The following is a 17203-nucleotide window of genomic DNA, read 5'->3' on the forward strand; positions in this document are numbered from 1 at the left end:
TGTTTGCTACTATTTAGACACTTTGCAAGCATGCGAACAATCTGAGCAACCAATTTTTGGGTCCCATGTAATAGGCGTAGCTTAAGACCGTGCAACGCCGCTACGGTCGAATGATTTCAACCGTCTGATTCGTTCCATTCCTCTAGGACTAGGTAGTCAAACAATCCAACGGTCTAAGCGAGATGATTATAATTATTGCCCGTCTCGTAATTCCAAGCAAGTTCAATTAAATGTAGCGTAGGGATGCATGTGACACGTATCTACTGGATCTCATACGTACGGAACAATTCCAAATCTTTCACCGACGCTGAGGCAGTGACTAGACATTCCAAATAGGGATTGGGTTCAGACATCAGCCACCGAATCGTACGCTTGGAAAGAGAATCATTGATCGAATGGAATTCGGGAGTGCTTGTATTGTTTTATCCTGCATCAGTTACACGTAATCGATTCGAAGTCGACCGCATCCGTTTTGGGTGAGGTGGAGCGTATTGTAGGAGCATTTTTCCCTTATCGCTTTTGCTTTTTTTGGGGTTTGTCGACACTCGACATATGCACACTCTTCTAATTGTCTCCAACTCCTATCATTTTGCCTGCCTTCCAATAAAGGAGACGTCTTTTTTCAGTCTCACGAAGAGCGAGTGAGAGAGAAGGGATTCAGAGGCAGAAGATTTCGTTCTGGTTTCGTCTCAGAGATTGACATTTCTGAGGTAGATTTGTTCTTCTCTTTTCCACCCTTCTTCCTGCAAGTTTCGTATTATTATTTTCTTTCTCTTTGTTGGATTGGTGTATGGCGGTGTTCGTTTGATCATTTGGTGGTTGGTGGATGAGCTAGGGTTTCTGCAAATTTTTTATTTTGAGTTGAATGGAATTATGTTATATGTTTTTCTTTATTTTTGTTAATATGCTCTTATTCTGAGTTAGGTTAATATGATGATTTTGTGATTGGTGAAACCCTATTTTCAGAGTTGTAATGGAATTAAACTTTTCTTTTTTGGGATTCTAAAACGGAAATCTTAGGGTTTGGTAAGGTTGCTTTCAGGTTTCTCTGAATTTCTATGTAGTTCTGTTTTTGCTTGATTGTTTTAAGAATTTTAGCAGCTTTTGTGTCAGTTCCGAGCTTTATTTATAGATGCCGGAGATTCATTTTATTTTGTTTTTGGAAAAGGAGATTTTCTTTTTTGTATTTCTTTAGGGTTAATGTAGTGATTGATTATTCATTAGTCCATCTTGGTTGTCGAAAGATCATGATTTAGTAAACACTAATGATGGATAAACGTATTTGTTGACATATATTTCTTTTCTTTCCCTTCAAATTCTTTTAGTTCTATTTTTTTTTGGTAAAAAAATTCTTTTAGTTATGGATATTTGGATTTGTCGAAAGCTTGGAGCGAGTTTTTCTTGTACGAAGATAGTTTCGAACTTAGGAATTACCTTTACTAGAATATATTGTTTTTTCCTTATTTTTTATTGCCTTTACTAGAAATCTAGAACAGATTGTTTGTTCTTTCACATAAATTACCTCTGCTGTTTGGTGCAGATATAACATGTCGTACCATCGAGGAGATGACATTGATGACATGGCTTACGACGGAGAGGTGGGAGATGTAGTGGATGAGATGGATGATGAGTACGATGGCAGAGGTGATGGTGAAGCAGATCTTGATGACTACGAGCTGGTTAGTTTTTATCGTGCTGTTGAAAATCTTGTTAATAAATTAACTAAGCTTAGTGGAGTGAATAGTTTCCAAGCAGGCAAGGTGACAGTGCCTTTTGTTGGGTGCCTTGCATGAATGTCATAGATTATATAAAAAAAGGTTCCTGCCTTGGTGACTAGACGCCCTCCTTCACCCGTCTAGTGACAAAAATCACAAGGCAGGCTCTTTATTGTAATGTTATCACTATGTATGTTAGTATTTCCCATTATGTAGCTTATGCTTTGTTTAATAGTTTTACCATTAGACAAGATACAAAGGTTTTAAGAAGAAAAAAGAAAGAAAGGACAAAGAGTTGCCTTTTTCTACAAACTCTGTGTGTGTGTGTGCACGCTCTCTCTCTCTCTCTCTATTACATTAAATAGCAGGGGCTCTACTCTTGTTATAGTATTCTTTAGTTGCTAATAATTTTGTGGCATACAAACTATTAAATACTTATTATGTTATATAGTGTTTTGTTTGAAATATTGAAATTAATTGATTTAAAATGTTATTGTCTTTTGGATACAACATTCATTATGTTTAGTAAAGTGCTATTGGTTGGCATGCACAATTAGGAAAATAGTCTAGAATTTTGATTTTCTTTGTAAAGTTTGTTTACTAGAATCCTTTAGATGCCTTAACGACTATGATAGAGTTCTTTGTCAATTAGTTTCAGTTATTTAACTCTAGGTTTTGTATTGGTTGGTATGTACACTTAGGAAAATAATCTAGAATTTTGATTTTTTCTTTGGAAAGTTTCTATTGCCTAGATACCTACCTAGGTGGCGCCTAGGCAACTATGTGACTAGGTGCTTCATTATTTACTAGAAATAATGTTAGAGTATCTTGTTTATTAGTTTCAGTTATTTAACTCAAGGTTTTTCCTGTTCTTTGCATTTTTCTTCATTTTGATTTGAACTTTCTTGCATAATATCTTCTTTATTGATGGTTATCTTAACAGTTCTGATGTCTTCATGTTTCCTTGGTTGTGTTGACTGGCAGCATAGCAAGGTAACTGATATAACTTCTGTTCACGCAAGGAAAGGGAAAGATATTCAGGGGATTCCATGGGAAAGATTGAACATAACTAGAGAAAAGTACAGGCAGACAAGGTTAGAGCAGTACAAGAATTATGAGAATATCCCTTCATCGGGAGAAGTTGTAGATAAGGTATGCTACTGTCCAATATTTATTTTATGACTTAAAAATAATGAACCATGTTTTGTGGGATGGGAAACTATTGATTATATTGGTTTTACATAGGAATGTAAACAAATGGAAAAAGGTGGTAACTACTATGAGTTTCGGCACAATACAAGATTGGTGAAGCCCACGATTCTCCATTTTCAGGTTAGTGGATTTCTTATTTATCATGTGTGGTTGTTCTTGGTATATTGACTTCGTTCGCATTTTGTTATTGGTTGTTGTGACTTGTGGCATACTAGTACCTAAGCATATTTTTCTTTTTGTATGCTACTTTGTTGTAAATTGTAATTTCAGCCTTCTTTCCTTTTACCAAGTTGTTTTATGACATATCTTCTCTTTAACCATCTTGAGTGTCTTGGCGTGGTGCTTGTACTAAGCTCGGAAGTATTGCATTATAGTGGAAAACTCATTATTTTTTCAAGTGTTCTAAATTGTTTTGGAACTAGTTCATTCTTGATATTTTGTTTCAAAAATCTAGTTTAAGGCTTGAAGGTTTTTCTTCATGGTCCATTTTTTTTGATAAATAACATGCCAGCATTTCATTATTATTATAGTACAGATATAAAATGAGGATCCAGATTCCAGAAGAGGGAGGTAAATATATCTACCTCACCTCAAATCAACTATTACAATTGATCCCAATACAATTGCCCCCTATTTATGCCTTGCATGGCTAACAAGTTGGCCAGCCCATTTGTTGATCTTGGAACCTATCGGATAGATAATATGATTTCCCTTGTTAGGTATTAACCATCTAACCTTCTTTATGGCATCTCTATAAATCCAAGCAGCTGTTTTCTGATCCTCTAACCAACCAATTACCACATGGGAGGCCCCTTCAATAACCACCCTTTCTAGGTTCAACTCTTTGCCTTTTGAACCCCATGGGGTCAGCTACATTTTTTTTATCGGAATCGGTAACTTCATTAAGAATTTTCAAAATATTTCAAAGTACAACTGTCAATCCCATATTATGATGTTGATCCAAGTTACATACTAATTACAATACTGCCCAAAACATGTTCTCTGTTACAGTCCCTTGTTTTGCTAAGGTATCTGCTAGCGCATTAGCTGACCTTCTTGTTCACTTGAAGCACATACCAATCTCCCTTGTTATATTGAGTATTTTCCTTATCATTTGTCTATATTTCCATTCTCCCAATTGGCCTGATTGCATCCAACCAATTAACAACTTAGAGTACCCTTCAATCTCCATTTGATGCAACCTTTTATAGTTTCATAGCGTGGCTCATGAGTTTAGTCCTTGTATAATTATTACAACTTTGTATTATCACCTTTGTTCTTAAACATAGACGCCATACTGCTATTTCTCTAATCATCAGACATCCTCTTTTTCTTTTACTATCTTATTAAATAGCTTAGTTGGCCATAACAAGCCTACCTCTCCCATACCTTTCTGCATTTCTATTGGAATCCTTTCAGGTCCTCATGCCTTTCCCTTCATCTTATTTAGTGTCTCTTTTACTTTAGTATGTCTAACTCTGCGAAGGTAACACGATATTTATTATTTTTAACACTACTAGTTGGATGCTAGGGAGAGTCAAGTCATTTTAAGTGAGGAGGATGGAAGATTGAGGTGGAATTTGAGAAAAGAACTAGAAGTGATAATTCTTAGAGAGGAGATTTGTTGATGACAGAAAACAAAGCAGGAGGGAGATGGCAACACCAAATTCTTCCACACAATTGTGAACAGTAGAAGAAGAGAGAAATTTGTAGCCAAGTTGGAGGTGAATGGAGTGACTTCGACAAATCAAGAGGAGATGGTGAAGTGCTTTGTCAATCACTTTAAGGCAGTGTACAAAGGATTGGAGGGTAGAAGGGTTAGTGTAGAGGGGTTGGATTGGCTAAGGCTGGATGGAGTGGCAAGGTAATTGGAGAGGGATTTTGATTTGGATGAAATTAAGAGGGCTGTATTCTCTATGGATAGATCTAAAGTCCCAAGCCCTAATGGTTTTACGATGGCCTTTTAACAGGATTGTTGGGTGATTATCAAGGAGAATCTTTGGGCTGTATTTGAGGAGTTTGTTGAAGAACCTTTTATCAGCCAAGGTATAATATTTATGCAACCTTTCTAGTCTTCATAGTGATACCAAAGAAAGGGAATTTAATTCAGTTCATCCCAAAGATTTTAGACCCATTAGCTTGGTGATTAACATTTATAAAATTGTGGTGAAAGTGTTGTTGCTGAGATTGAAATCTGCCCTCCCTGTTTTGATAGCTAGTTCCAAAGGGCCTTCATTCAAGGTAGACAGATAATTTGATTGAATATTGATTACTAATGAGTGTGGAGGACTTAAAAAGAAGAAAGAAGCAAGGCTTTATATGTAAGTTGGATCTTGAAAAAAGCTTATAATTCAGTGTATTGACCATTCCTTCTTGAGATCTTGAGGTGATATGGTTTTGGGGAAAGATGGTGTGGCTGGATTGGAGGTTGCGTTAAGACTTGTCATTATTCAGTCTTAATAAATGGAGTGGTTAAGGATTTCTTCCCAACTGGTAGAGGGTTGAGACAGGGGGACCTCTCTCTCATTTTGTTTACCTTGATAGGGAATGTGTTCAGTAGGTTGTTAACAGAAGAAAATTGAAGGGGTATTTTTAGAGGATGAAGGATTGGAAATGACGACCTGATATTTACACGTCTACAGTTTACAGATGATCCGATCATTTTTTTTTTGTGAAAGTGGGGATCCCTAGATAGCAAAAAAAATTTGAGGTGGGAAGTGGAATTATTTGAATCTATGTCTAAGTTGAAGATTAATTTCGAGAAGAGTGGAGTGGTTGGAACAAACCTAAATGAGAAGTTGGTAGTTGTAGATTCCTTTGGTTGTCCAACGTTAGACTGGCCGTTGGAATATCTAGGGATGCCCTTAGGGGACAACCCACGGCAGAGTAGGTTTTGGGATCCAATTCTAGAGAGATTGTAGTGTGGAAGAGGAATTATATATCTTTAGGAGGCAAAATTACTTTGATAAAATTTACCCAAACTAATCTACCAGTTTACTACATGTCAATCTTCAGGATACCTTTGAGGGAGGTGTTAAAGATAGAAAAAGTCATGAGGGATTTTTTATGGGAGCTTGGGGAAGGAAGAAGGATTATCTGATTGGGTAAGTTCATTGGTGGAGCGACTGACGCCAGTGCTGTGGAGGTGGCCTTTGGAGAGGGAGAGACTCTGCATGAGGTGGTTGAAAGCATTCATGATCGAGCTGACAATGGTTGGGATATGGGTGTATCTCAACAGGTTATGTTGGCTTCTCCGTGGAAAGCCATTCATGGTATTCTCCCCCAGTTTTTAAATCTAATAAGGTATGGCGTGTGTACCAGAGACAAGGTTATGTTTTGGGAAGATCTCTGGATTGGTAACTCGATTCTCAAGGACCTTTTTTCCCTCTTTGTACTCTATTTTTAAGAATCAACCTTTACAATGCTTTGTGTCTTTCTCCCCCTTATCGGGTGTCAATTGGGATCTAGGGTTGAGAAGAGGTCTGAGGGACCATGAATTTGATCTGGTTGCCTCACTCCTAAAAATTCTTGATTCTGTTTTGTTGGATCCTATCCTTTCAGATAGTAGAGTATGGATTCCTAACCCAAAGGGCCTCTCCCTATTGTTGTACTTGTTTCTCTCTGGTTTTTTCTAATAAAATGTTCCTGTTATTGATAAAAAAAGTACACTGCAGTCTCTTAGAGCTTATCAGTGTGATTATTTCCTACCATCATCCATTGTGGTTTTTTATTGTCAAAACTTTGAAGCATCCTGCATTATTTGATGATCTGGATATTCCTAGGTGAATTATGTTATCTTTTGAGGCTTTTTTTTGAAGGATAGAAGAAAATATTTTATTAAAAAGAAAAAGATTACAAGGCATTGGATGTCAAGGAGACGTCCTAGATTGAGTAACAGCTGGACAATCTGAAAAGTTTCTTCATTACAACGTTGTAATTCTAGAATACCCCAAAAATTCTCTATCAAATCCTCCCTTCTAACATGATCAAACTCTGGCAGAACCAGCACCCAGTCTGAAACCAATGAATCCACAGCAGAAACTATTAGTTCCATACTTTTTGCTTTGTTTTCAAATGCTCTTCTATTCCTTTCAGCCCACAGCGACAAGCAAACTGCAAAAGGAATACAGCTCCACATAATTCTGGCTTTCTTTCTGCCATCTACAGAAAATCTCAGCAGGAGATGATGAATGGAAGACTTGACTTTCCAAAAAGGAAGGAGTAGAAATTCCAGATGAAATTTGCCACTTTGCACGTATAGAACAGATGAAACACTGTCTCCTCATCCATTTTGCACAGATAGCAGAAACTTGGAAGGAAAAAGCCTCTTTTCTTCAAGTGATCTGTGGTTAGAAACTTAGAATACTGTCGAGGGCAACCATCCAAGCAAATGCCTCCACTCTTGGCAGCAGTGGGTTCCCCCACACTCCTTTCATGCTAGCAGAAACCTGATTGTCTCTTACCAAAGCCAAGTAAAAGGATTTCACAGAAAACTTGCCATCCTTACACTCTTTCCGCCGAAGACCATCCTCTGAAATGGGAGAGGCATTGGACTGTTCTAGTTTGTTCAGCAGCTGAATGCACTCTTCCACTTCTTGTTTGTGCAGGGGCCTTCTGAACCTCGGGCTCCATACTAGTTGCTTCCCCCTCAATTCATAGCACTGATCAATGGTGACTTGATGCTCAGTCAGTCTATATAATCTTGGACAGATTTCACAAAGTTTCCCCACTCCAGTCCATTTGTCTTCCCAAAATCTTATCCTTGAACCTTTTTCCAACTTTAAACTTCGTCAGATCCCTGAATCCTGGTTGAATCTCATAATTTCACCAACTTTAAATTTCACAAACTTCCAACTTTAACCTTCCACACACCAACCCCACAAGTCCTTGAAACTTACCTCGGCTCCTACCCAAACCTCACCACCCCATATTTCCCAACCACCACCCTCCTCCACAGTGCTTTCTTCTCTCTTTCCTGCCGAAATGTCCACAACCATTTTCCTAATAAAGCTTTATTAAAAGTCCTAATTCTTCTTTCCCCCAAACCTCCCCTTTCCTTAGGCCTACACACTTTATCCCAACTCACTAGGTGGAATTTCTTGGCCCTTCCTGCCCCTTCCCACAAAAAATCCCTTTGGATCTTCTCTAGTTTGTCAGCCACTTCCTTCAGAACCTTCAATAGAGAAAAATAATATGTGGGAAGGCTTGAAAGCACACTCCTAATGAGGGTAATCCTACCTCCAAAGGACAAGTACTTTGCCTTCCACCTGTCTAGCCTCTTCTCCACCCGCTCAACAGAGGACTCCATATGTTAACAGCAGATATCTTTGAACCAACCGGTACCCCCAGATAAAGGAAAGGGAATTCCCCAACAATTCAGCACTGATGCAAACTGCTCCATGTTACTTCTGCTAATATCCCCGATTCCAATAAGGTGACTTTTTTCAAGATTTACCTTTTTTTTTGATAAATTTTTTCAAGATTTACCTTCAAACCTGTCACCATTTCAAAATTTGCTAAAATGGCTATTAAACTCAGCACCTGATCGGCAGATGCATCTAAAAAGATGAGGGTGTCATCTGCTTACTGGAGATGAGAGGTAATAGGCCCCTCTACCCCTGATTTGAATCCTTCAATCCAACCCAACTGAGAACTTTTCTTCATCAGAAGATTCAGAACCTCCATGACTAATACAAACAACAAAGGGGAGATTGGATTCCCTTGCCTTAGCCCTCTTGGTGCTTGAAAAAAATTCCGAAGAGACCCCATTGATGATAATAGAATAGGAGACTGAAGAGATGCAGCCATAAATCCAGCTTCTCCACTTATCCCCAAACCCCATTAGCCTCTGAATCTCCTCCAAGAAGCCCACTCCACGGTTGTAAGCTTTTTCTATGTCTAGCTTACAGACCAGGCCGAGCCTCCCACTCCTTAATCTTGAGTCTATGCATTCACTTGTCACCAAAACTCCGTCCAAGATCTGCCTACCTTCCACAAACACCATCTGACTTGTCCGTACCACCTCGTGGACCATATTTTTCAGCCTACTATCTAAAACCTTAGCCAAAAGCTTGTATGGGCTGCATATCAAGCTAATTGGCCTGAAATCTTTCAAGTTCGCTGACCCATCCTTCTTCTTTATTAGGGAAAGAAAAGTTGCATTGGCCCTTCTTTCTAGCAATCCAGATTCCCAAAACTCCTGCAACCAGTTCAGAACATCTTTTTTTTTTTTTTTTCTTCTGATGAGTAATGAAGTTTTATTAGTTCAGAAACTGCTTTAGAATTGTAACATCATACAACAACCCATTGAGAGGCATGAGCTGCAGCCTCTCCCCTTGTTTGGCTAGTAATAAATTACATAAATCACAGCTGAGCCCAAAACAATTCTTTCCTATTTGCCCCTTGTTTGGCTAACACATCAAGTAAAGTATTTACTGATCTCCCCACCCACTGTATAAAAACCAGCCATCCTTGTCAGCCAAACAAGTTTGTTAATTTCATTCTTCTAGCACCATATGGTATCCTCGGGGTTTTTCAGCCAGCCCACCACCACTTTGGAACCCCTTCAATGATTAGATGCTCTACCCCCAGTTCAGAACATCTTCCTCCATGAAATACCAGCAACTTTTAGTGAAGTTAAAAGTTGATGCCATTAGGTCCAGGCACCTTATCCCCGTTTATTCTCTTCAAAGCTTCCCTAACTTCCTCTTTTCAAACCTCCTTTCTAGCCACCTTGCTGAAACCTCACTCAGATGATTGAGAGATAAGCCCCCCAATGACACCCAGCTCCATTGTCTACCTCAATACAGCCTCTTGTAAAAGTCCACCACCCTCTCTTGAATCTTTCCCCAAGTTTCCACCCACTTCTCTTCCACTTGGATCATTGATATCAGATTCATCCTTATGCCGCTTGCAAAAGCATGGAAAAAGGCAGAATTTTTATCTCCTTTTAGCCAATTAACCCTGGATTTTTTTGTCTCCATCTGATTTCTTCCCTTAAAATTAGACTTTCTAATTCTTTCTCCAAAACTGCCCTTTCCACCCGAGCTTCTCTCCTGCCATTTCCATCTTCTAATAATCTGTCCAGCTTTGACAATTTCTCCAACACTTCTTTCTATTCTCCTTTTCCCCAATCACTTCCTTCTCCCCTTCAGCTCCTCCTTGATTAACTGTAATTTATCCAAGACTGTCTGCCCTGCTGAACTTGCCCTCTGCACACCTCTCCACTTCCCCTCTACCCACTCCATAAAGGTTGATTGCTGCATCCAGGTGTTTTTGCATTTTATTTATCTGTTGCTGAATGATAACATGACTTTATGTCCTTTGCATTTCAAAAAATTTGTCTTTGCTTTCTGCTTGGTTGCAAATAGCCTTGAGTTTATCACTCGGGATGGTCACTAACTTACATTTTATTTTCAGCTGAGGAATTTGGTTTGGGCCACCTCAAAACATGATGTTTATTTGATGTCAAATTATTCTGTTATTCACTGGTCCGCATTATCTTGCAATTTGTTGGAGGTCTTGAACTTCTCAGGGCATGTGGCACCTTCTGAGGTTTACTCTTTATCTCTATGCACTTCTGGCATTCCATTGTTATTATTAAAATGGAAGTTGAGTGTAAATCTATTTATTTGTTGAGGGGTCTTTGTTTTCTTTCTTTAGAATAATTATGGTTTGTAGCTGCTTTTTCTTGGACTGAATGACTCTTATTTGGTCATGAAGAAACATCCAGGAAGCTTGTTGGAAGGTTTCACACAGACTCAGATTAGCACACTTGCAGTTAAAGGCAACTTTCTTGTTGCAGGTGGTTTCCAAGGAGAACTTACTTGCAAGGTGAGGTTGTATTTTACAGCTTCAACTGGTAAAAAAATGTGTACAGCTCTATATGAATGTTGAGTTTATACAAAAATTTACTAATTTACTGATACTTCAATACGTATTTTATGTTTATGATTTGACAAAAAATGTCCGTGATGCTATTAGATGGGGTGGCTACAGTAATTTTTTTGATCAATAGGGTGTCTACTGTAATTACCAACATTTGTTTGTATATGATGACCAATTCATATGCGTCTTTTCTATCTTCTGTTTCCTTCTCCAACCATATCTCCCTCTTGTTTTTTTTATTTATTTATAAAGTTGATGTTCTGAATCTTTTGGCTTGTGCATTTCCCCTTTCCAATTGCATAGGCATAAGAACAAAATACATCCATCGACATATTACCATCATTCATGCTAAAATAATGACATTACAATCCCATGCACATAGACTGGCCTCCCAAAACATACTTTGCCTGATATATTGTTCCCAAACACATCATTGGCAACCAAACATGTGCAAACATGAAGTGATAACATTTAGTTGGATGTTTAGACAAAGGTGGATGATCTGTGCATTAATTTGGTTTTCTCAAAACGAAACAATAGAGGTTCAAGAGATTTCAGTGGCTTCCCAATCGTATGGAGGGTACTAGTCATAGAGGTCCTCTTTAAGTAGTCAGCATGGGCAATCAAGATATATTTTGTTTTTTCCTTGGGTTGGTTTAGAAGTGGGCCCTAATGTCTATTACTGTTCAAGGAAATCGAGTTGAATAGTAGAAGCCTGAGGCGTATGAGGTGTTAGATTTGGATATTTTCTTGTGGAGAATGCCTTGGAGGTCATGTATTTTCTCTTTTCATAGGTAGGAAGGAAGCTAAAGATTTAATTCTTAGAACGTAGGAGCCAAAAATGAAGTCTAAGATTATATATATATTATATATATATATATATATATATATATATATATATATTTGCCAAAAATGAAGTCTAAGATTATATATATATCAGTGCTTTAAAAGCGCAAGGTGCAAAAAATGTGCAGGGGAAAATTTGTGCCTGATGCACAAGGCGAGGCGTGCGTCTTTTTGAAGCAAGGCACAAAAATACAAAAAAAATGCTGAAAAATAAAAAATGCCAAAAAAATCAAAAAAGCAAAAAAATCAAAAACAATATTAAACATAATATTAATAAAAGATATAAACTTAAATTTTAAATAAATGCTTTAGAAAACCTATTATCTAAAATTAAAAGACAAACATAACATGTAAAGCATATTCAAATGAACATTTAAAAATAAAATCAAACATATAAAGCATTTTCAAGCATGTAAAACCCACAATCTCTTTTTTTCTTCAATTGCATTATTTCAAGTAGCTAATGTGATGTAAAACGTACATTCCTGATTCTACAAGCTGCCTTTATGCCACGCCCCTCGAGGCAAGCCCAAACAAGTCCATGTTAGGGTCTTAAATTCTTAATTTTCACACAAAAAATAACGACTTTATAATTAAGAAGATATTTTATTAAGATGAATGAATGAACAACCCCTATTTGCTAATGCTGTTCATTCATTCATCTTAATAAAATATCTTCTTGAAAGGCAATTAAAATTATAAAATCATTATTTTTTTGTGTGAAAATTTAGAATTTAAGACTCTAACATGGACTTGTTTGGGCTTGCCTCTAGGGGCGTGGTCGGGGTCTGGGGGCAGAGCCCCCGACTCAGCCACTAGATTCAAAAAAAGCAAAAAAGGTTATTTGTTAGATATTTGCTTTATCTAAGGCATTCGCCATGCTATTGGTTGATCTAAGCACCCAATGGAAAGTAGTCTCTAGCCTTACCTGCTATCTTCTTTATCTTCATAATCTGTCAGTATTGCCACAATCTATGGTTCTTGTCCCATAGCCACCCCACAACTATCTTTAGTTTCCTTCTACTTCTTATGCCCCAAAGTGCAAACCTTGCAAAATTGCTTGCAGTTCTGATTTAATGGAGTCTCCATAACTGATTGGTCCTGAATAGATTGTAAAGATTTTACCATCTTCACCTCTAAAAGAACCACTTATCCTTAAATGGCCCAGATTTCCAATGCTACTTCCATTAAAATTTAGACTCAAAGGATTGCTTCTAGTTGGAGTCCATTGAATTGAATCTCTAGCCCTTATGGTTGATGTATTGGCCACCCTACTTCACCCTCTTGGTTTTTCATCTGTAGAGAAAGATGCAAATATGCTCAAAGTCTTTATCTAATATTCTAATGCACTATCTTTAGTGGTACATTTTCTATAATTGTTTCCATTGTATTTGCTATTCCTTTGAAGAATCTTGTATTCCTACCAAGTACCCCACAAGATAGTAGCTTTTGTACATCTCCATGTTTCTCTCTCTCTCTCTCTCACTCAATAATGTGGTAACAAAGGATGAATTGAAAAGATCCTTCACATGAAACTAGTAAGTGTTGGCAAGTGTTTCATAGAGGATAAATCAAGCAAAGAATTTTCAAGGATATTGAAAAGGTCTGGTGATATCCAGAAATTGAAAGTCTCGGGACCCCCTCCTTAAACCTAGATTCCAAATTTAGCATAGTTGAAGATAATGACACAAAAGAAGATATGTGTTTATTTTTAAAAGCCAAAATGGCAAAAAGGTTTGGGAACCTTTCTTTGAAAGGACATTTTCCCACCAATAGATCCTCCAAAAACTTGGCCCCGGTACCATTACAAACATTATACCTTTCCAAGCTTAGAAAGGCTAGTTAAATACTTGATATTCCTTTCCTAGGTCAAACTAAAGTAGCTCTTGCATTCAAACCAACATCTCATCCATTTGCTAGGGGTGTTCAAATTTGGTTCATCAAACCGAAAACTGAACCGAACCAAACCAAACCAAACCGAATAAGCCAATTCGGTTTGGTTACTTCGTTTTTTAGTCCATTTGGTTTTATGATTTTAGAAATCAGTTTTCGGTTTTCGATTCAGTTTGAGAAAAAATTCAACCGAACCAAACTGAAAACTGAGTACATATATTTACATTTTAATTATAAATATTAATATGAATATTAACATTACTATTTATATTAATAATAATATATAGTATGTATTTTAATTATAAATGTTAATATATTTTAGTAATAATTATCAATATAAATACAGGTCACATTTATATAAATAGTAATGTTAATATTCATATTAATAATAATATATAGTATGTATTTTAATTATAAATGTTAATATATTTTAGTAATAATTATTAATATAAATACAGGTCACATTTATATTTTAACTAACCAAATTAACTGAATTAAAACCAAACTGAACCGATTTGAATTCGGTTTGGTTCATGAAAATGAACTAACTGAAATGCCGGTTAGGTTCTATTTCTGAACCGTACTGACCGAATGAACACCCCTATCATTTGCCATGATTCCAAGAACTACTAGCCTCCATTCTTTGCCTTGGTTTGTCCGTATCCAAGTCACCTCAAGATATGGAAAGCCTTTTTGATGCTAACTTCCAAAGACAACCAAGGAAGAGGGAAAGGATCATGTAGACTATCCATAAGAGCAGCTCTAGTATGGGCTATATGGGAAGAAAGGAACAATAAGCTGTTTTAAGAACTAAGTCAAAGGAGATGATCATTAAAGGTGTTAATGTTAAGGTAGCACATTGGGCTAAAACAAATGATGCTTTTAAGGAGTTCTCAATTGATGACATCATTTGGTATGGCATGTAATTGTGACATCTACAACACTCGGATCCAAGGGAATTGGATTCCGTCGGCTAATAACAGAACCAAGCTAAACTTTGGAAGCTCAATTGGTAATCATGGACCTTCTAGAATTGGAGGGGCATGTAATTGGATTCCATCAACTCTACTGTGGCATTTTGTTGAGGTTGGTGATGGGACAATCTGGTGGGTAGAGATACAAAAATTTGGAGTGGGTTGCCTTGGTGGGTAGAGATAGAAAGATAGGGAAAAGAAGTTTTTACTCATAACCTTTCCTTCTTGACTCAAAATTTTTAGACCTAAACATATATGCAACCTTGAGAGGCCTTCAAAATTTTTTTTATATAGCTCTAAGATTCATGATTTGGTCCACCAAAAACATTAATAAATACCAGTGTGTCATCAGCATATAGTAAATGTGAGATGGATGGTCAAAGCCTTAAAGGGGAGATCTGAATGGAGAAAGATGGTGGGATCATTGTTGGCTTGGAATGATCATACGAGGGTATGCCTGGGCTTTGGAGTTTCTGGGGTTTTGGTGGTAAGATTTGATTTAGATGTCTGCAAGGGCTGGGAAATACAAGTTTTTGTTTTTAAAAGGGGTTGGAGGGTTTGGGTGGTGTGGGTCTTGGGCTTTGATCTATTCTGGGTGATATTTTTGTCACCCATTTGTATTCACGTCTCTTTATTTCTTTAATAATTTTTATTTAGAACAAACAAGGCAAGTTGGGATCTGCCAACAAAACACATCCCGACACCCTACCAACAGGACCTGGCACCACACATGTCAGCTTGAGACTGGGACCCACCATAAAAGTGGGACCCTCCATTTATGAGATGTGTGGTGTTGGATCATATTGGGAGGGTGTTGGAATGTATTTTGTTAGCAGGTGATCTGGACTCAAAAAGGCATGCTGTGCAGAAGCTACTGACTTGGACTGCTTGACTTTGGGGACTACTAGTCCAATCAAGTTCTAGAGCATTAAAACATCTTTTTTAGGCATTTGTATATTTGCAGTACCTTCTCAGTGCCCTTTATCATTACATTTTCTTATTTCTCTTAATGATTATATGCTTTTACCGGATTTCTGCTGTAGCGTCTGGATCAGCGGGGAGTCAGCTTCTGTACAAGGACAACTTATGATGACAATGCAATCACAAATGCTGTTGAGATATATGACAGTTTGAGGTATTGTTTTCTATTTAATTTTGCTCACTTTTTTTATTGCCCAGGATCAAAGTTTGATTTACAAACTTCTTGTAGTGGTGGAATCCATTTCATGGCATCCAATAATGACTGTGGTGTACGGGAATACGACATGGAGAAATTTCAGCTTATGAATCACTTCCGCTTTCCTTGGCCAGTAAATGTCAGTTAATTACTTTCTCCTATTTTGTTAATGAGTTCATATAGTTCAGCATTATTCATTTTTCCCAATGGTTAAATTGTATGTAAGCTAGTTTGTTCTTACACAATCTCCTTGCAGCACACGTCAACTAGTCCAGATAGCAAGCTTATCACAGTAGTGGGAGATCACCTGGATGGATTACTTGTGGATTCACAAAATGGGAAGGTACAAGAAGTTATATTGATTATTGTACAATAATCAAAATGGGAACACAAGGCCGAATCTATTGGGGTTGCTTTACTTACAAATTGTTTTGATGATACGCAGACGGTGGCGACATTGGTAGGCCATTTAGATTACTCATTTGCTTCATCATGGCACCCTGATGGCCGTATATTTGCCACTGGGAACCAGGACAAGACATGCCGAGTATGGGATATTAGGAAATTGTCATCACCCATTGCAGTTCTCAAGGGCAATTTGGGAGCTGTACGATCAATCCATTTCTCTGCAGATGGACAGTTCATGGCAGTGGCAGAGCCTGCAGATTTTGTTCACATATATAGCACCAGGGCAGACTTCAAGAAACGGCAAGAAATTGACTTCTTCGGTGAAATATCTGGGGTATCATTGAGTCCAGACGACGAATCTCTCTTCATAGGAGTGTGGGATCGGACTTACGCCAGCTTGCTTCACTACAGCAGAAGGCATTCATATGGCTATTTTGATTCCTATCTGTGATTTATCCATCCGGGGTAATGATCCATCATCCACGAAAGTACACTTGCATGAAGGTAACAGTGCAACTTTCAACTAAATGTCGGTGGCTCTCTGTCTGGTTAAATGACTGTGATGTAGAAAATCCAGTCGTGCAGTTCTTACATTTATATAGACGTACCGGGAAGAAGTCGGTGTTTAGCTCCAGCCAGAAAATCATCGCAAGGTTGTGATTTCCAGTCCTAGCTGTAAAAGTTGAATCGTGTTGCTTGTATTTATGGGGGGGACTGCCTAGTTGTATTTGGATTATTTCTAATTTTGTACTGAGCTTCTATAGCTTATTTTCTGATTTTCTTTCTTTTCCTCTTGTAAAGGATTCTGAAAATAATGCATAGATATATCATGGTTACCGCTATAAAATTAAGGCTGGGCAAGTCAATTACAAGTCCAAGAATTTTCCATTTTTTTTTTGTTTTTATTGTTCCTTTGGCGGACAATGGACTGGGTGACTGCGGTTGCATCGGTCCTGTTGCGTTTGCAAATCTTTTGGAACCCATCCTTCATACGGCGTTTAAATTTAAACGTCAAGTGGGAAGAACACAAAATACGCCACCTTGGTCGTTACTTTGTTAGGGATTTCTGTCTTGAATTGCAAGACCTTTGC

At 37.6% G+C, this 17203-nt stretch overlaps 1 protein-coding gene across 1 annotated transcript; it reads left to right on the forward strand.

Annotated features, from left to right (window-relative positions):
• The first annotated feature begins 537 nt into the window (after positions 1 to 537).
• On the forward strand, positions 538 to 16959 carry LOC104589673 (putative WD repeat-containing protein C2A9.03). Its single transcript, XM_010248071.3, has 10 exons — positions 538 to 710; positions 1541 to 1679; positions 2700 to 2867; positions 2961 to 3047; positions 10347 to 10481; positions 10650 to 10760; positions 15571 to 15662; positions 15738 to 15843; positions 15961 to 16047; positions 16150 to 16959. The coding sequence occupies exons 2-10, from the start codon at positions 1548 to 1550 to the stop codon at positions 16561 to 16563; spliced, it is 1332 nt and encodes a 443-aa protein (XP_010246373.1). The 5' UTR covers positions 538 to 710; positions 1541 to 1547; the 3' UTR covers positions 16564 to 16959.
• The last annotated feature ends 244 nt before the right edge of the window (positions 16960 to 17203 follow it).

Source organism: Nelumbo nucifera, chromosome 3 (assembly GCF_055504915.1).
Source record: "Nelumbo nucifera cultivar China Antique chromosome 3, China Antique-T2T, whole genome shotgun sequence".
NCBI classification, from domain to species: Eukaryota; Viridiplantae; Streptophyta; class Magnoliopsida; order Proteales; family Nelumbonaceae; genus Nelumbo; species Nelumbo nucifera.

What these genes read in the sequence shown, in the direction of transcription:
- LOC104589673 (XM_010248071.3), top strand. Translation starts at nt 1,548, where the DNA reads ATGTCGTACCATCGAGGAGATGACATTGATGACATGGCTTACGACGGA. An exon ending in ATCTTGATGACTACGAGCTG is followed by an intron (nt 1,680 to 2,699) that starts GTTAGTTTTTAT and finishes GTTGACTGGCAG; the next exon opens with CATAGCAAGGTAACTGATAT. An exon ending in GGCATGTGGCACCTTCTGAG is followed by an intron (nt 10,482 to 10,649) that starts GTTTACTCTTTA and finishes TTGGTCATGAAG; the next exon opens with AAACATCCAGGAAGCTTGTT.